The sequence below is a fragment of the Miniopterus natalensis genome, chromosome 18 (genome assembly GCF_054644295.1).
Source record: "Miniopterus natalensis isolate mMinNat1 chromosome 18, mMinNat1.hap1, whole genome shotgun sequence".
NCBI lineage: Eukaryota > Metazoa > Chordata > Mammalia > Chiroptera > Miniopteridae > Miniopterus > Miniopterus natalensis.
This window is the reverse complement of record NC_142098.1, coordinates 33149272-33168514: the sequence shown is the minus strand read 5'-3', so window position 1 is coordinate 33168514 and position 19243 is coordinate 33149272. Positions and strand designations below refer to the sequence as shown.

General features: G+C 47.6%; 2 protein-coding genes across 2 annotated transcripts; both read left to right on the top strand.

Moving 5' to 3' along the window:
* The first annotated feature begins 783 nt into the window (after positions 1 to 783).
* Positions 784 to 12036, top strand: COQ9 (coenzyme Q9). Its single transcript, XM_016206556.2, has 9 exons — positions 784 to 862; positions 3010 to 3178; positions 4314 to 4449; positions 6922 to 7064; positions 7337 to 7421; positions 8895 to 8999; positions 10508 to 10663; positions 10957 to 11010; positions 11330 to 12036. Exons 1-9 carry the CDS (start codon positions 787 to 789, stop codon positions 11363 to 11365), a joined length of 960 nt encoding a protein of 319 aa, XP_016062042.2. The 5' UTR covers positions 784 to 786; the 3' UTR covers positions 11366 to 12036.
* A 933-nt stretch (positions 12037 to 12969) lies between these two features.
* Positions 12970 to 19141, top strand: POLR2C (RNA polymerase II subunit C). The gene is made up of 9 exons (XM_016206558.2): positions 12970 to 13095; positions 13275 to 13324; positions 14120 to 14188; positions 14334 to 14386; positions 16440 to 16568; positions 17010 to 17061; positions 17277 to 17445; positions 17588 to 17662; positions 18413 to 19141. The coding sequence occupies exons 1-9, from the start codon at positions 13010 to 13012 to the stop codon at positions 18555 to 18557; spliced, it is 828 nt and encodes a 275-aa protein (XP_016062044.1). The 5' UTR covers positions 12970 to 13009; the 3' UTR covers positions 18558 to 19141.
* Positions 19142 to 19243: the final 102 nt, after the last annotated feature.

Sequence of the window (19243 nt, the reverse complement as noted above, 5' to 3'; positions counted from 1 at the left end):
CAAATCACCTCCGGGCATTTGTTAAAAAAAGACGCCGGACTATATCCAAATGCAATGAATCAACCCTCCAGGAGAAAGAGCTGGGTATCCGACCTATTAACCAGCATCCTATGTGATTCTTCCGATCTGGCAAGTTTGGGAAATACTTGATTATACCGACTCAACAACACCTTGGAGGTTCAGGAAAATCACTGGCTCAAAGTTAACCCGGAGTTTCCCCCAACGACCGAAACGTCTTCAGTTTTGAGAAGAGGGACTGAGGCCCAAGGTCACTACAACCGGCTCCAGGCAGCAGCGGGTGTCAGACGCGGGTCTCCCGGACCGCAGCTCGGGGTCCTTCCTCCTGACCTCGCTGTCCCCGGGGCCTCAGGCCGGGGCGGCGGCGCAGGAGACGAAGCAGCCCAGGAAGGACGAGCGGCCACAGCGCCAGGAGCCCGCGGCCGACGAAACCGGTCCGGCCCCTCACACCAGCTTCTCTGAGCAAAAGCCCGCCGAGGTCCTCAGGTAGGTGACCAAGCCTAGGTCCCTACCAAGGGACGGGACTGGGACTAGAAAATGGGAGGATCCGGGGACGAGGGTGGGCCGGGAGGAAACCGTTGAGGGAAGCCGGGCTCTCCGATCACCCAAACGGCGCTTACCTGGTACCCAGGACTCGCTCCGCGCTTCTCCGCGCACGCGCCTCTCGCGAGAGGAGGAGGCACCCGCGGTGCGTGAGGGCGGAAGTGGCTGCGCCATGCTCGCGGTGCTGAACGTCACGTCGCGGTTGGAGACGTGCCCTCTTCCAAGATGGCAGCAGCGGCGGCGGTGTCTGGCGCGCTCGGCCGTGGGGGCTGGAGGCTCCTGCAGCTGCGGTGCCTGCCCGGTGAGGGGGCGGCCGAGCCGGGGAGCGGGGTGGAGCGGGGAGAGGGCGCGAGGCCGACCTGGGCTGGGTGTGGGGCGGAAGGGGCCGTGGTGGCGGCTCGCGAGCAAGGTGAGGTGAAGGACGTGGGCGCGGGGGCTCCCGGGGGCCCGGGAATGGAACGGGGCCGTCTGACTGGCCTTTGCCCGCAGTCAACAGCTGTGGGGGGTCAGAGCCGCGGAGCAGGGCCTGCCACTCTCGTTTAATGGACTTAATGGAGTCCCAGAGAGGGCTGTAGGTGCCCAAGGTCACACAGCCTCCTAACTCCTTTGCGAAGTCCCTGGGCCAGGAACACTCGAGGGACAGAGTTGGAGTCAGCCACAGAGAGCACCTAGTCCACTGTTTCTGTCAGTCTTTTCCCCACCACGTCAGTAATTCTGTGATACCGTTGTACCACCTTCGCCACTATATAGTCAGTATTTTTGTTTATACATGTGAATTCTTAAAAACATAGACATTTACTTAAAAGAGAAAACTTTGTATCTCTACCAGAAACGGAAAACCAGTGTCACTCTCCATAAATAGGATGTATACATTGACACATCAACAAAAATATATAGCTAATAAAATAATAAACATTCTTCTGCATTTCACCTAAAATCTCACAAATCGCGGTAGGCCCTCAGTGTTTCTGTGGTACATCCGTCCCCTGTCCTTTTCAAAGTTTCATGAACATTCAGTCCATTTTTTCTCTGTGTACACTGAAATACTGATATTTTTACTTGTGTTTTTTAAAAATCATTGTTCCCTGAGTTGGTCCATAGATTTTTTTTTTTAATGAGTGTCCTTTTGTTGTTTTTATACAAAACTCCAAATGAAACATGTTTAATAAAAGTAATGTCTGTGACCCAGCAAATCCACTCCTAAGTATTTACCCAGGAGAAATGAAAGCATATGTCCATAGAAAGGTTTTTTACAAGTATATTCACAGCAACTTTACTTATAATAGCCAACACTGAAACAGCCCAGGTGTCTATCAACAGAATAGTGTTTATTGATGGAATACTACTCAGCAATAAAGAGTAACAACCTATTGATTGACACAAAAAACATAACTCAATCTAAAAAATATGTTAAACAAAAGTCTTACGTAAAAAGGACGTACTGTATGATCATGTTTAGATGAAATTCTAGGACAGGCAAAACTAGAGTGAAAAATTCAGATCTGTGGGTAGAAAATGACTGGGAAGGAACATGAGGCAACTTGCTGGGGCGATGATAATCTCTAGATAGGGGTTCAAGTTATATAAGTGTGTCCATTGGTCAAAATTCAGAATTGGCACTTTTTAAGACTTGCTTTTCATTGTATATAAATGCCAGCTCAGTAAAGAAACAGTAAGTAAATATTAAACTCTAGTTCGTATAGGCATGCTGAAATGTTTAGAGATAAAAAATACTGAGGTCTGCAACAAATGTATCAAAAAACAAGATGGATAGGTGAAGAGTGTGATGGGAGATATAGAGAATCTAGATGGTGGATATACAGGTGTCTGTGCTACAGTTCTTTCAACTTGTCTGTAAGTTTGCAATTTTTTATAATACAGTGTTGGGAAACAAAAAAGGTAGCCTGACCCTGTGCTTTTCCAAAGCCCTTTCCTAATGTGACTGAATGGGGTGTCGCAGTACTGCAGGTGAGAAAGCAGATTGAGACACCATATAAACACTAGGGAGTCAGTACTCAGACCTTCTAACTTCTAGTCCAGTGCTCCTGCCATGGTATATAAATATGAGACATTTTCCAGTCAGTTTCACCTTTTGTTTCACCCTCTCTCTCATCGAGCAAGTAGTAGGGATTATTATTCTTAATTTACATACTTTAAAGTAATGCTCACTGGGATGAAATGGTTTGCCCATTACCACACAACTAACAAATGATAGAAACAGGCCTAGAAGCCACGTCTTCTGTTTTCTGGCTCATACTTTTGTCTCCACATCATGTCTCAAGGTTGCCAATCTATTTATCCATGATTTTTGCCTGAGACCCAACACTTGGATAAGTGGTTCTGGAGGGGACTCTGCCCTCTTTTTCTCTTCCCCATCCCTTCTACCACTTTAGGTTTTAAAGGGTCTTCTCCAGTGTCCCGCACTGACCAGTCCAGTTTCTGTTTCAGTGTCCCGCTGCCGACCAGCCCTAGTACCACGTGCCTTCCATGCTTCAGCTCTGCAGCTAAGGTCTTCAGGTGAGCAGAAGCAGCAACCTCCCCCCTCTTTTTCTCAGCAACATTCTGAGACACAGGGGGCAGAAGAACCCAACCCAGAGTCTTCTCATCCACCTCCCAGGTAGGCACCAGAACCCATTTCTGGCCACTTTGCATGCTTGGGTGTGTCTGTTCTCCTTCCTCTCTCCTCTCTATCCTTCTCACCTTTCATTATTTTTCAAGACTCTTTGAAAGGAACCTGTGGGGTGTTTTTTTTTAATGAAAATGGTGCCTGTACATTGTAAAATATCCAAACAATACAAGGAAGTTCACAGAAATAAAGCAAAAATTACCAGAAATTACAAACTCAGAAATAACTCTGCTAACATTTTTGTTAATACCCTTTTAGGTGTTTCTCTAAGCATATTTCATAGATAAGCTTATGTATATAACAACAATTAAGTACAATATACACACTGTTCCAGAACCTGTTTTTTCACTCAATGGTACATTTTTAATGTCTTTTCATGGTATATGTTATTTTAATATTTGCATAATACTCCAGCAAATGGCAGTACCAAAATTTATTTAACCTATTTTTTATTGATGAATATTTAGATTTCCTTCACTGGTATGAAAAATAATGTGTTAAAGTGTGTGATTCTCTCAGGAGTGGGAGCACTGAGTCAAAGGATATGTATGTGTAGCATTTTGTTACTCATGTGGGGCCAAATTGCCCTCCAGAAAGGTAATAATAATAATTTACATTTGGGTATTTTTTTTCTTAATCCTACCACTGAGAAGGTCCTCTAGCTCTGAAATTAGAGTATCCCTAGTCATTTTTCTGGTCCCCTGATTAAAGTACCTTTCATGTCAATTCAACAGTTACTTCTTGAGGATCTACTTTGTGCCAGGCCCTATGTTTTGGACCTTATGGACTTACCCTCTGGTGTAAATACAGATAAAGAAACTATGCTAAGGGCTATAAACAGGGAAATCCGGGGTGCTGCAGGAGCATGTGTCTTTCTATCACATTACCTCCTCACTTACTGCTGCCCTTCTCTCAGTGACCGTCTGGGAGGGGAAGGATGATATAATTTCTACTGTATTGCATTGCAGTACCAATACTGACACAAAAGTAAATGTCCTCCCAACACGTGCTTAGAGGAGTCACAGTTACGGTTTCTGGGCAGGCTCATTTTGTATGCAAGGCAGCAGGCAGTGAGATGAGGTGTGCTGGGCTCTGTCCCCATATCGCTCTTGGATTTGGATCTCAGGTACACAGACCAGGGTGGTGAGGAGGAGGAGGACCATGAGAGTGAGGAGCAACTGCAGCACCGCATCCTGACAGCAGCCCTGGAGTTCGTGCCTGCCCATGGATGGACAGCAGAGGCGATTGCAGAAGGAGCCCAGGTGTGTATAGGTGAGGGTGGGATAGCCTGACCACGATCAGCCAGGAGGGAATTACATCAGCCAAAGCGGAGGCTCACACATCTTCCTGCCCGGCTTGGAACCCCTCATCGCTTAGGGTTTTCTGTTTTGGGGGGTGTTTCTTTCCCAGCAAGGTGGAAATAGGTTCATTTTTAAACTGTTTTTTAATATAAAAAGAATATATAAGATGGAGTTGGATCTTGGGAGTTAGATTCTAACAGCAGCCCATTAAAGAATTGCTTATGATAAAAACTACCATATTTCATTTAAGATGCCACTGGTTGTAAGAAGCATCGCTGTTTTATGCATCACTAAAAAAGAAAAATGCTGCCTTTAAACTGTGACGCATCATCAGTTCTGTACAATTCACACTGGTTGTTTAAAATAAAAAATATATACATCTTAGACCTGATGAAATATGGTGTTTGAAAACTGCTAAGAAGGCACCACTTCGGAGACCAGCACTTGATTTTTTTCAATGAGTCTAATAGTAGGCATTTCCTCCTGCATTGGAATAGACTGCTGCTTTAGATTAAGCAACAGGCTTATGTTTAGGCCGTGTTGTACAGAATCATCAAGCGTAGCCAGATACCATCCTGTGAGAGGTCTCTGAAAACGGAGACCAATGGAATTACAGGCTCATGTCTCTCATTCCAAGCTTGCTACAGGTATCTCATGACATGAGACAATGGCAGCTTTGCTGCTTGACTTAAATTCAGTGGCTATTTCTCTTGTTTCTCACTCTCTTCCAAGAGCACATATGGTAACAGAAGGCATGTAAATGAAATGTGTATATGATATGATTCCATGGTATGCTCATTGTGAAGACTTTGAACCATACAGATACAGAAAAGAATGAAAAAATCATCTATGATAAACCCGTGATCCTACTATCAACATTTTAATGCCTAGTTTTTCAATTTAAAAAACACACACTTTCATTTATTAATCATTTATTCTTTAAATATTTATTGAGCACATAGTGTGCACTGGACACTGTGCTAGGTCCTAGGGATGTCCTAATGGCCAAGACGGACACAATTCTGGCCTTGTTGAGCTCCCAGTCTAGCGACATTAAATAGATATATACAAACATGTACTTATAAAATGTGATGAGGACTATTCAGGAAAAGGTGCTGTTGGGGCATATAATGGTGGGACCGGATCTAATGTGGGGTGAGGTGAGAAGATGGTCAGGAAAAGCTTTTGAACTGAGATCTGAAAAATGAGTTAGGCTTTACTGATTTGGTGGTGGGGGTGGGGTGGGGTGGACAAGTCCAGACAGAGAAGCAGCATGTGCAGAGTGGAAAGAAGCCTGCCACAGAAGAACCAAAGAAAACCATTGTGCAGAGAGGGAAGAGAGAGACGAGCTGAGTGAGACTGGGGAACCTCCGTTGACGTCAAATCAGGCCTCATGTTAAGGAGTTAGGCTTTTGAACTAAGAAAAATTGAAGACCTGGGGTTAAATTTGATGTTTAAAACCCCTCATTTTGGCTTCTGAGTGAAAAATGGATTGGAGGTGCCCTAGCTGGTTTGGCTCAGTGGTTAGAGCATCAGCCTGCAGACTGAAGGGTCTTGGATTCAGTTCCAGTCAACGGCACTTACCTTGGTTGCAGTCTTGATCCCCGGCCCCAGTCAGGGGGTGTGTGGGAAGCAACCAATCAATGTGTCTCTCTCACATTGATGTTTCTCTCTCTCCCCCTCTCCCGCCTCTCTTCCTCTCTCTCTCAAAATCAGTGGAAAAAAATATCCTCTGGTGAGGATTAACAGAAAAATAAATAATTAAAAAGAAAGAAAAGCTTTGTTGTTTTTTAAACAACTTGGAGACCTAGTTTCCAAGAGATTTAAGTTAAGTGAATTGGTGAGGGAGAGAGTTATGAATGCTCTTTCTGAGCCCCTTTTTATATTAGTACTCCAGGTTACAAGTGTTGGAGCTCAACTCTAACTGGCTCAAGCAAGGAGTGTTTTGATTCATTTAGTAACAGAAAAGTCTGGAAGTAGCTTGGGCACAGCATTCTCAGATTTTGGGGCTGGGGACTCTCTCTCCAGCATACCTGCTTCACTTTCCTCTCTGAGTTCAGTTCCCAGCAGGGGCATCCCATGCAGGACTAAGAATGGTTCAGCCACCCCAGTGGAAAGAGAGTTCCTCTTTCCCATCAGTACTAGCAAAAGTTCCAAGACGGTCTCTCAAGGCCTAGATTTGGTCATGTGCACATCTTTGAGATGGCGCTGTGAACTCCCATCACCCAAGTCTGTGTCCCATGCTTTGCATCACACCAAGGGGCTTGATGAAGTATGGTTAGCTTCATCTGAGTCTCACGGATCGAGTATGAAGAGTGAGGTGGCCCTCTGAAAATGAAGCTGCTCTTACTAGAAGAGGCGCTAGTGACAAACAGGCAAGACATGTCCACTGGACTTGCCACCACTGTTCTGTTTTCCCTCTTCCCTTTGTAGTCTCTGGGTCTCTCCAGTGCGGCAGCCAGCATGTTTGGGAATGATGGCAGTGAGCTGATCCTGCATTTTGTGACCCAGTGCAATGCTCGGCTCACCCAGGTGCTGGAAGAGGAGCAGAAGCTGGTACAACTGAGCCAGGCAGAGTAAGTCCTATGTCATTATCGCTCAGGGTGGCAGCTAAGGCTTGAGTGACTTAGGCCCCACCAGCTGTCCCCAGGAGGCCAACCCAAGGAGAGCCAAAGAGAGTAGCATTGAGCAGCCCTGCTACTTTGATGGGAGTGACTGACAGGTAGCCACCTGGCTCTGACAGCTGTAGTCAGGCCAGTGTCCAGAGCTAGCCGGACGCTCTCCCTAGGCTAGCACCAAGCCCATTGCTTTGGCCCAGAGACGCACTGTTTTCTTTTCCCTCTTCCAGGAAGAGGAAGACAGACGAGTTCCTGAGGGACGCAGTGGAAACCAGACTGAGAATGCTGATCCCGTACATTGAACACTGGCCCCGGGTACAGAGTCCATATCCAGACCCCAGGGCAACAATGTATTCAGATTGGTAACTGTCAGCACCTTTCACTCAGAGGACTGTGCACACTGTCAGAAGTTAGCTCACTGATGTCCACAGACCTAGGGATGCTCCATGTACTTGGCAGAGCTAGGTTTCAGATTTGGGGGATGCCAAAGAGAGCAACTCGGAGCCATCTGTGTCTCAGTCCCTGGAGATGTGAGTGGCCTGGGTACTGGATCACATCCTGGGTGGGGTCTTAGTGGCCCAATTGTGCCAGCAGGTCTTCAGTGAGGAGGAATCCATGAAGGAGATTAGAAAAGGCAGCAGATTGTATTGGCCATTGTTATTAACGGGCCTGTCATGTTCTATATCTCAGAGGACTGGATTTCGTTTCAAATTGTCAGTGTGATGCTTGAAAATTGGAGTATTCATTACAAGGGCTTTTCCCCTTTTCTGACGCTTCCTTTTTTCTGTTTCAAAGCATGTCACAGTGTGGGCCATTCTCTTGGTTAAGAAACTCAAGTCAAAGCACATCAGAAATGAGAGGAATGCAGAGATCATCTGGTGTCCTCTATCCACCTGGGACACTATTAAACATGGAATTTCAGTCAGTCATTTGACAGACACTTGAACCCCCCAGTCTGGGTGTGAAGGGAGTACAGCGAAGAGTCAAGCCTGCCCCTGTGTATGCTTGCTACACTTGATTTTCAGACCTGTGGGCTTGACTCGTGCCACCTCATAGTTCACATGGTAAAAATGAGAGCATTAGGCCCTAGCTGCCTGATAATTCAGCACATTTCCTTCTGGGCTCCTTCACTAAGAGAAAACTTTCCAGCCAATCCAGAACCTCTCTGTCCAAATCCATAGGTCCCAGCCAAGGATTTTACAGTTGATAAGTGGCAAGACCTTGTACTGTCAGGAGTTGATGTCTGCTAATGGAGGAGTCTCTGAGTTGTACCATTGCTTACATTAGTTGAAGGATTTGGTTTCAGGTAGCAGATCAACTTGAGTTGCGGGGGGGGGGGGGGGGATTTATTGAGGCTGCAGTGGGACATCAAGGGCAGGAATGTTACTAGGGCCTGGGAGTGGCCTAGAATTTGGACGTAGAAACCACCCACAGATTCCCCTTCTACCTCTGCTTCTTCCTCCATGTGACCTCCCCTATCCTTGCTCTCAGTACTCAGAGAGACCAGGCTAGACCCTCTGCTGTCTGCATTCCCAAATCCACGTGCTGGGGATTGAGAATCTGATTGGGCTAGGAGGGTAGGATTGGCCCAGGAGGGTAGGATTGGCCCCTGGCTCCCATCAGCTGTGGTCAGGGTGGTTAGCCGCCAGGAGGGCTTGGAGAGGTGGGTCTCAGAATGAGAGCAGGGCAGGCCCCCTTACATACCATAGTGGAGAGGTGAGGCGCCAGCCATTTACGTGCTGTTGTCACCTATATGCTGTACCTATTCCTCTGTCATTCTTTCCACAGGCCCTCAGCATCCTCATGCTCCCTCACAACATCCCATCCAGCCTGAGCCTACTCACCAGCATGGTGGATGACATGTGGCATTATGCTGGGGACCAGTCCACTGATGTGAGTGCTTTTTGCAGGCCCACAGGATAATGGAAAAAATTGGGTTAAGCATTTCTTCAAGAAGTTTGTGAAATTTCTTTGATCATAAATCCCTTTAGGGGCCTGCAACATCATTCCCATCCTGGTAAGGAGAGGCTGATGTATGAGGAAGGGCCCTCAACAAGCCACAGTGGGATCTAAGTTGTCTTCATTCAGGAACCAGTGCTCTAGCCACAAACCACTGGTCATTCCTTTGACCTATAGTGGTGATGCAAGACATCAGAGGGCCTTGTGATTGGGCTGCCATTTTATAATCCATCCCCTCCCAACCAGTCTCCTAAAATTTAGATTCTGTAGCAGAATTTCTCATTGTGTGACTTTATGAGATTGATTTTTTTTTTTTTTTTTTTTTTTTTTTACTGCCATGGAGACACTGTTGCTTTAAAAAGAAACTCCCACCCACCTTGGCCTGCTTTGCTAAGAGATCAATAAGCCTTTAAACAGGCACCAGGAAAGAATGTGACTTGTTAATGCTGTTACATTCCTGTTAGGGAAATTTTTTAAAAGTATATCTTCATAAAAAGAAATTAATATCCAGGCTGGGGAGGCAAAGATACACTCCCACCACAGTTGTAACATAGTGCTTTAATAAACTTGCCCCCTGTGGGAATATACCAGCAGCAGGGATGGTAGCAAAATGAAATTAGAAAGCAAAGAAATTAAAGGAATAAAACATGAAGCCGCTGAGCTAGTGCTCTGAAGAGTAGTTTTCCAGGACAGTCGGAGTTGCTAAAGGACTTGACCTCTCAGCTTTTCCTAGGTGTTCTAATCTTTCCATGATTCTGTCTCAGCCGTGGCTTTCCTAGTGAACACACCAAAGTTTGGTCATAACTGGCTGACCACAGAGCCTCCCCGGGACTTAGATGTCCCAAGATTTAGTCTTTTCACCAGCAGTTCCAAAAAGACCAGATGTAACAAAATCACCTGGGCCGCTTAGTAAACATCAAGACTCCTGGCACTTATTTCAGACCCACTGACTCGAAACTCTTAAGAGGTTGGGGCCCAGGAACTGGCATTTTTTTTTCAACATTCTTTTTTTTAAAATCTTTATTTGAAGATACATGTTTATTGATTTTACAGAGAGAGAGAGAAAGAGGGAGAAACATCAGTGTGAGAGAGACACATTGATCGGTTGCTTCCTGTATGCTCCCCGACTGAGGCTCGAACCCTCAACCTAGGTATGTGCCCTGACTGGTAATGGAACCTGCCGCCTTTTGCTTCACAGAATGACACTCCAACTGAGCCATCCAGCCAGGGCTGGAGCTTGCATTTTCAATCTCCCAGGCCATTCCGATGCGCAGCCACATTTGGGAGCTGTAGTGCTGTCCAGAGGGCCATATGTATCTGGGAGGGAAAGAATTCAGGAGGAAGCCCTTGAGTGTCTGTGGCTTTGGGTAGAAACCACCCCCAATTGCTCCCAGCCCACAGCAGTAGTGGTGACCCACTTGCCTGGATGGGTTTCTTTGCAGTTCAACTGGTATACCCGCCGAGCTGTGCTGGCTGCCATCTACAACACGACAGAGCTGGTGATGATGCAGGACTCCTCCCCAGATTTTGAGGATACTTGGCGCTTCTTGGAAAACCGGATTAATGATGCTATGAACATGGGCCACACTGCCAAACAGGTAGTGGGGGGCTAGCCACTTGGGAAGCCTCCTCACTAGGCGTACCATTCTCTTCAGTCACTGCTGGGCACTGTCTGTTCTCTTGCTCTCTTTTGGCCTCAGCTAACAGTCCTGAGGGCCTTCCCAAAGAGCCACACTTGGCCCATTTGTGGTTTTGTATAGGCTCTTCCTCCTGTATACAGGTCCTCTTGACTCTACCTATTGGAACTAATAGACCTGCTGGTTTGTCCCACCTGTCTCATCTTTGAGGTTGTGGTGGGGGCTTAAGAGAACCCAACTCTGACTTCTTCTAGGTGAAGTCCACTGGAGAGGCACTGGTGCAAGGACTCATGGGTGCCGCAGTGACGGTGAGTACTTCCCAGCTCATCCCTGCCATGCCCCATCCCACTCTGGCCCTGTGCTTCTTTCTTAATGTATCACTGACCCCAAGTAGTTTTGTAGCCTTAAACTGGAAAGCTGGTAATGAGACTGACAGTGGTTCAGTCTGAGCCTCTTGATTCCAAATATCCCACCTCTTTATTTTTTACTGGCTGACTTTCGGGACCCCTGAATGTCAGATCTCTGTATCATAGCCACCTGTGCTTCCTTGAAATTCTGATCTTTCCTGTTGGAGTCCTGGGGTAGGGCAAGCCCTCAGCATTCTCTCTGTTTCTATTCCTTTATCAGCTCAAGAATCTGACAGGTCTAAACCAGCGCCGGTGAGCAAGAATGGTTATAAGAGTGCCCAGAAGAAAACCTGCGGATATAGTTAAAGGGCGTTGAAAAGTATGACGTGCCATCCACAGGACAGGGCGTTAATGGGAAAACACTGAAGGACTCCTGAGTCACCACCATAGCCACCTGGAAACCACAGGGCACTTGGTGATAGAGTTGTAACCCAGGATTGGGCGACTTCTTCAGTTGCTAGTACCAAGCCCAGCCTCCTGATGCCTTTCTGCATTGCAGCTGTGTGATTGAAAAATGAGGCTCTCACCCAAGCGTTCAAGCCACAGAAACCCAGCACGTGCCTATCATGGTCTCACTGGCACCTTGATCATATCTTAACCTCCCTAGAAATGCTCTCTGGGACTCCCAAGTCAGGTTCTGAAGCCACCCTGAGTGGCAGCTGATCCACAGCACAGCATAGGCACGTGCACCCAGAGGTGTTCCTTGCAGCCCTTTTCCTTTTCAGCATCCTGAGATACTGTACCTGGGACACTCCCACCCTCCCTCAGAAAGCTGCCCACCTGAGACAGGTGCCTGCTGGACAGTGGTTCACACAGCCTGGCCAGAGGTGTGATCCCAGGCCTGGTGTCTCATTACACCAGTGTGCGTGGCAGGATTATTAGTGAACTTAGAGTCTGTAAAAATAATAATAAATATGTTTGAATCAGTTTCCTGTTGTGTAGTTTTCATGGCAGGTATCCAAGACCCAGAGAAAGACAGCAATGTTGTGGAAAAGGCTTGAGGCTAGCAGCCAAGAGACCTGAGTTCTGGTCCTGGTGCTGCCTAATACTACTGGGCAATATGACAGCTCTGCATTTCTGGGCCCAGGCTTCCCATCAGTAAAATGTGAGTGACAGGACTTCCCCCTCATCATTAGCTCCTTTGGTGGTGTCGCTAACCATTTCAATGATACATTCTTTAGCTTTAATAATTTCCTTGGCCTTTACACTGGCTGGGCTCCCTTTGCAAGTCTGGTTAACTCTTGTATTGGTCTGCTCAGGATGCTATAACAGAGTACCACAGACTGGGTGCTTAAACATCAGACATTTATTTCTCACAGTTCTAGAGTCTGGGAAGTCCAAAATCAAGGTGTCCACCAATTTGATTCCTGGTAAAGGCTTTCTTCCTGACCTGCAGGTAGCTGCCTTCTCTATGTTCTCACACACCAGAGAAAGCACTGATGTTCTTGTAAGGGCACTAATATGAGGGTCTTACCCTCATGACCTCCCAAAGACCCCCATCTCCAAATACCCTCACAGCAGGAGTTAGAACTTCAACATTTTGAAGTGTCCATTTCAATGGACACTAATTTTTGATGTTACAAAGTGTGCTGCAGTGATTGTCCCTGTAAGTGTATCTTTGCTTACAACTTTAAGTATTTCTGCAGTATGAATTCCTGGAAGTGTTACTGTTGAGTCGGGTGTATGCATGTCTTGCTAAGTTGCCATCCAAGGTGGTCAAACCTGGTGCCTTTAAACCAGATGGTGGGTAGAAAACGGCGGGCCCGGAGCAGTGCCGGCCTCCGAGCAGCAGGTGGCGCTCTGGGCCCCTCCGAGGAAGCGGCGGAAGCTGCACTGACCGGCTTCCGGTAACTCCCGGTGCGGCGGCCCGCTGCGGGGCTGACGCAGGAGGCCGGGCGCGATGCCGTACGCCAACCAGCCCACCGTGCGGATCACAGAGCTCACCGACGAGAATGTCAAGTTCATCATCGAGAACACGGACCTAGCGTAAGCCTGTTCAGGGCAGCGGCTGGCTGCTCGAGCGCCGGGGGCCCCAGCCCGGGGGTGGGGCCGAGGCCGTGTCTGCTGGCCCCCTGTGCTACGGTTTTCACCTTGGGAACCGGGGGGCGCGGGATCGGCATGTCGACGCTGCATTGCCCTCACGCCGCTTGGTTTTTATCTCTCAGGGTGGCCAATTCTATTCGGAGGGTTTTCATCGCAGAGGTGCCCATAATAGGTAAGCCACCCCCGCCTCCTCGTTGCCAGGCCCACGAGTCCCCCCTTCGACTCACCCCCACCCTCCTGTGACCTCCATTTCTAATGTTCACACCCCTAATTTGGCAGGTGAGCGCCCATGCCATTTGCTTTATGATTTGTTTGCACGCCGATGTGAATGAATGAATGAATGAATGAATGAATGAATGAATGTGTGCTTAAGTGTGTGAGCATACAGCCTTTCCCCTACTATTTGTTAGCTCATTGCTGGTAGGGACTGGGTTTTATACTTAGTATGCCTTGCCCAGTAAAGAATTCTGTAAACATTGGTTGATTGAGTGATACTAAAGTGTTAAATAAAGGGTAATCTGGTCATTATGCCATAAAATGAGATATAGATTAGAAGTTTGCGTTACCTCTGTGAGATTTTCCCTGACTTAAGGACCCAAATAGTTTGTGTTCTTGGATTTGGTGTTGGCATGAATAGCACATGTAAGTGCTTCTCATGGAAATATTCAGCTCTAAGAAACATGTTTCTGCTCCTATACTGTTCTCTAAGTTGTTTTTCTCTGTGGTTCAGGGAACCCCAGCATTAAACCCTCTTGAGTACAGAAGGGGTATGTGGTGTGTGCGGTTCTTGTTAAAATGAAGATTTCTGGACCCTATTCTAGAGCTGTGTGAATCAGAGTCTGGCAACCTGGCCCAGGCCTCTGCAGTTTATAAGCATCAGGTGGTTCCTGAATCTTGAGAACCACAGCTCTAAGTCTTTAGGTGAATTTGGTGGCTAAGCTGCGTGTCTGCTTCCTTCACTTTTTAGCCATTGACTGGGTTCAGATTGATGCCAATTCCTCAGTCCTTCATGATGAGTTCATCGCTCATAGGCTTGGTGAGTGCTGGGTTTGGGAAGGTGAAAAGGAGGGGGCTGTGCCTGGTGTCAGAGAGGAGGCCTCCTCACTCCCAAGGGGCTTTCTAGGTTCTGCTTTTGGCTTGGCTGCTCGGCCCTCTTCAAAGTGCTTTTCTTTGTCTTCCAGGATTAATTCCCCTCACTAGTGATGACATTGTGGACAAGCTGCAGTACTCCCGGGTATGTTGGGTGATTAGGTGGAATGTTGGGCGGGAGAGGAGGGGGCCTTCAGTTTTCAGAAGGATTTTTCTGGCATCTTGCTTCTAGCCTTTAGAAAAACGATATGGAGATGCTGTTGTCTAGAGCCCAAGGCAGGCATTGGCCTTTGGTTCTAATGGGCCTCAGATTGATTAGTCAGTCTCAAAGGGCATCAGTCACACAAGAGGGGGTATACACCAAAATGCCATGTATACCAAATAGGGGCTGGTTTATTTCAGAGTCTTATCTGTTCAGATTCTGCTTTCCAGAGCATCTCTTCCCAGTGACAGGGGCCTAGGAGGCTAAAAGGAGTCAACAAAAGGTTGGCGGGGGGTGGGGAGGGGCACAGGAGAGGAAGTGAGAACTACCCTACAGAGCATCACCTGAGGGACTGCCAGATTTGTGACTCACCCCATGGATGATGCTATTAAATATGGTCCCCTTCCTCCAGGGCTGTGTTTGCTCTCTAATGGTAGGTTAGCAGGCCTTGGTCTAGGGAGAGAATGGGACAGGACTAGGTTACCTGCATCCCTTCACCGGGACTATATTAGATAATAGCTTGAGACTCTTCCCTCTTGATGGCTTTGGGTGATCCTGAATCAGCCCATCTTCTAATTCCCTAGGGCATGTCATTTTTGTGGTGGTTAATTTGATTTGACCTATAAATGTAAATATATATATTTTAAAGAAATATTCAAGCGAAGTGTGGAGCTAATATAACAGATACTCATGCTTGCACCAAGCAACTTGTCACATTTGAACATTTGGCCATATTTGCATCACATCTCCCACAGATATTGGTGGGGATAGGTGTACAGCCAGTTGAAGAGGTGTTTGGCAATATCCCGCATAAAGATATGCATGCCCTTTGGCCTAGTAATTTCTTCCATTAAATTTATTTCTAGTATTACACTTACTGAAAGATGGTATAGTCAAAATATACAGAAAAGCTGAAGATCAGAAAAATAAATTCCCACTTACTTTTGACCTTTAGTTACTAGTTGTTAACATCTTGTTACATTTGCTTTAGTTATATATATATGTGCTTGTGTGTGTGTGTATATATATGTGTGTGTATATGTGTGGTTTTATATATGCGTGTGTGTGTGTGTATATATACATATATATATGTTTTTGCTGAACTATTTGAAAGAAATTTGCATGTACCATGACACTTCTCCCCTACCTACTTCAGCATGCACGTCCTGAGAATAAGGATATTTTCCTGCCCAGCCACATTATTAGCATGCCTAAGAACGTCATCACTAATTTGTAATAACTATGTCCAGTCCATAATCAGGTTTTCCTGGTTTCCTCCAAAATGACCTTCATTGTTTTTTGTTTGTGGGTCTGTGATTCATCAAGATATTGTGTTTGGTTGTTCTGTCTCTTTAGTCTCTTTATATCTCTACCAGACTCCTCTCATACCTTTTGTTGTTGTTGAGCTCGAGTGCCTTTTGCTATTTAGCAGATGGTACCCAACAGGGAATGGGGTGCTTTAGGAACAGAAAACTTGATAATTATTGAAGTTGAGGGATGGTTACAGCCTATTATACTCTTGTTGGTTTTTATGAGGGTATGACATTTTCCATAACAGAAAGGTTTTTGTTTTTTTAGGAAAAGGTCAGTAGTCTAGAACTTGAAAGGTATTTTTTTCTATAGTTCCCTTTATTTTAAATGATGATTCCATTCCTGAGCTAGTCCACTTACGGGAGGCTGAACTAGAGGATCTCTGCGGTTCTCTGGGGAAGGGCACTCCCAGGGCCAGGCTGAGATGTGAGAAGCATGTGTCCCAGTGGCAGCCCAGCAGCTGGTGGGCGTGGAAGGAAGTGTGGTTGTCAGCACATATGGATTGTCCCTAAACTGAGAAGTACCTGCATTTGAGAAGGTTACAGATTGACACAGCTCCCAAGGGCCTGGAGACTGGTCAGCCCTTTTCCAGATGAAGAGACATGAGGAACTGGGGATCCGAAGCAGGAAGCTCAGGATCCGCCATCTCTCCGTAGACTCACGCCTGCCTTTCTTCCTGCCCCAGGACTGCACGTGTGAAGAGTTCTGCCCCGAGTGTTCGGTGGAGTTCACTCTTGATGTGCGATGCAATGAAGACCAGACTCGTCATGTCACATCTCGGGACCTCATCTCCAACAGCCCCCGGGTCATTCCAGTTAGTGTCTAAGGACAGGTTCCTGCCCAGGACCTTTGCTCTTCTCCTGCCTCCATGTGGGCCAGACTGGGGCAGATTCTTATAAGACACTGACTTGCCCTGTGTTACCCTTGGTGCCCAGAAGTGCTGATTGTGGACTCCTGCTGGGGTGGGCAGAGCATTGTTGGTGCTGTGTGCCCTCTGTCACCCTGGGACCCTTTTAAAAGGCCATGGTACTGTTTTGACTGAGGGAGTTGTCATGAAGCTGAGAAGTATGTGTCCCAGTAAGTAGGGGGTGGGATACAGTCACCAGCAAAGATTGGGTCCTAGTAGGCACTTCTTCCCCCTCATTCCCAGGCATCCTGTCCCTTGTTTGGCATGTTGCGATTGGGAGGTGCTGGGAAGTACTTGTCAGAAGTGACTGGGAGATGGGCAGCTATTGTCTGTTTGGGCTCCCTGCAGGTGACATCCCGGAACCGAGATAATGACCCCAATGACTATGTGGAGCAGGACGGTAAGGGGCTGGTGTGAGTGTGATGTCTACCCTACCTGTTACTTTGCAGAACAGCAGGGAGGCAGACCAGACACAGCCTCTCCTGCTGACTGGTCTCCTCAGCTGGCCCTTATTCTGTTTCTCCAGATGTGTATGGTCTCCCAGTGGCAATCTAGGTCAGAATGTGGCAGGACTGGGCCTCTCCTGGCCCCTCATCTCCCCACCTCTCCCCACAGACATCCTCATCGTCAAGCTGCGAAAGGGCCAGGAGCTGAGACTTCGTGCCTATGCCAAAAAGGGCTTTGGCAAGGAGCATGCTAAGTGGAACCCGACTGCAGGGGTGGCTTTTGAATATGATCCCGACAATGCCCTGAGGCACACAGTGTACCCCAAGCCAGAGGAATGGTAGGTTCCAGCTGGGAATGAAGGCAGGCAGAGTGGGTGGGGTGGACGTGGCTCCTAGTGACTGAGATGGGCAAGCTCACTGTGGGCGCAGGTGCCTGGAAGCAGCAGTAGCAACCGTGCACTGCCCTGCGTTTTACTCCAGGCCAAAGAGTGAGTACTCAGAGCTGGACGAAGATGAGTCACAGGCTCCCTACGACCCTAACGGCAAGCCCGAGAGGTAAGCCGGGCCAGCACCGAGGGTGAAGTATATAGGAACATAGTTTTGGTGCGGGCTCTGAGTTAGGGTGACCCCTTCCCTCATGTCCCAGCTGTCAAGCTGAGGAGCGGCTGGTGACGACTGAACCCCTGACAGACACATCCCCCTTTCGTCACTGAAAAAGAGACCTCCAGTATCCAAGCTGTTCCATTCTGGTTTCAGCCTCCAAAAAAGAGGTCAACCCAGGGCTGGAAACTTACCAGTCTTCTAGTGATGAATGTGGAGATGCTGGCCTGTGTGACCCCACTTACTTATTTTCCATGTTTTCCTCAGTGTGGGATACGTCTGTACAGAAGTGTTTTGGGGGTTTCACAATACCTTTTTTTTTAATTGATTTCAGAGAGAGAGAGACATCAATGATGAGAGTCATTGATCACCTGCCTCCTTCATGCCCTGGACTGGGGATCAAGCCCGAAACCCAGATATGTGCCCTGACTGGGAATCGAACCATGAACTCCGGTTCGTAGGCCAACACTCAAAACACTGAGCTGAGCCATGCCAGCCAGGCCACAATATCTTTTTGAGATGGCTGTAGCGTCTTTGAGGCCTTGTAAAGACCACTGTTTATAAGAGAATGGAGGTCAACCCTGGGGCAAGTTGAGTTCCTGGTGGGATTCAAGCAAGACTCAGAAGGGAGGGAGAGTGGCCCTGGCCGAAGCTCAGGATAGCCAGCCCCTTGGGGAGGGCTCTCACTGGACTTTCGCCTCTCAGGTTTTACTACAACGTGGAGTCCTGTGGCTCTCTGCGCCCTGAAACCATTGTCCTCTCAGCCCTCTCTGGATTGAAGAAGAAGCTGAGTGATTTACAGACCCAGTTAAGCCATGAGATCCAGAGTGATGTCCTCACCATAAATTAGCCGCAGCTCATCCGCTTCAGCGGATATGGATCCGAGCAGCAGCTGTGTTCAGGTCTCTCCTGAGGCTTTTCTAGCTTCTGGAGTCTGGGCAGCTGTTACCTAAACTTGGCAAGCCATCAGTACCAACTGGACAGAGGGGAAGGGTAGGCACCCCAGCCTTGCTTGCTCACAGGTAGATTACCAGGGGTGCCACTGGTATTTGAGGCAGGACAGACCTTTACTGGACATTCCACATCACTCACCCCTCTGCCTGATGATTGCCGGTTGTCTCCCCAGAACCTAGACCTCCCTTTGCCGGTTTCCGTTTGCCTGTAGGGGGTCACACTGCTTCCCCATTTTGGTCATTTCAGCTTTAAACTTTCTGTCCAAAAGTTGGAATTTTTACAGTTGTACCTTAGGTTGCTGGTGTTAGGATTGAGTGCTAGAATTCTCATTCAGGCTGTCTATAAACCCAGTCCCTGCACATTTCACTCAAATTCTCAAACCCTTTGAGAACAGTGTTAGACCCTGGCTGCATGCCCCTCCCCAACCCTTACCCCCACCCTACTGCCCTGCTGTCAAATAAACCCTGTATTCATTCTCTACCCATCAGTTATGACTTCACTGCCATTGATCCACTTATTTATTTTGGGGTGTGGTGGGGAGGGGGGGCGGGCCAGGGCCTTAATGAAGGTCTGGCCTTGACC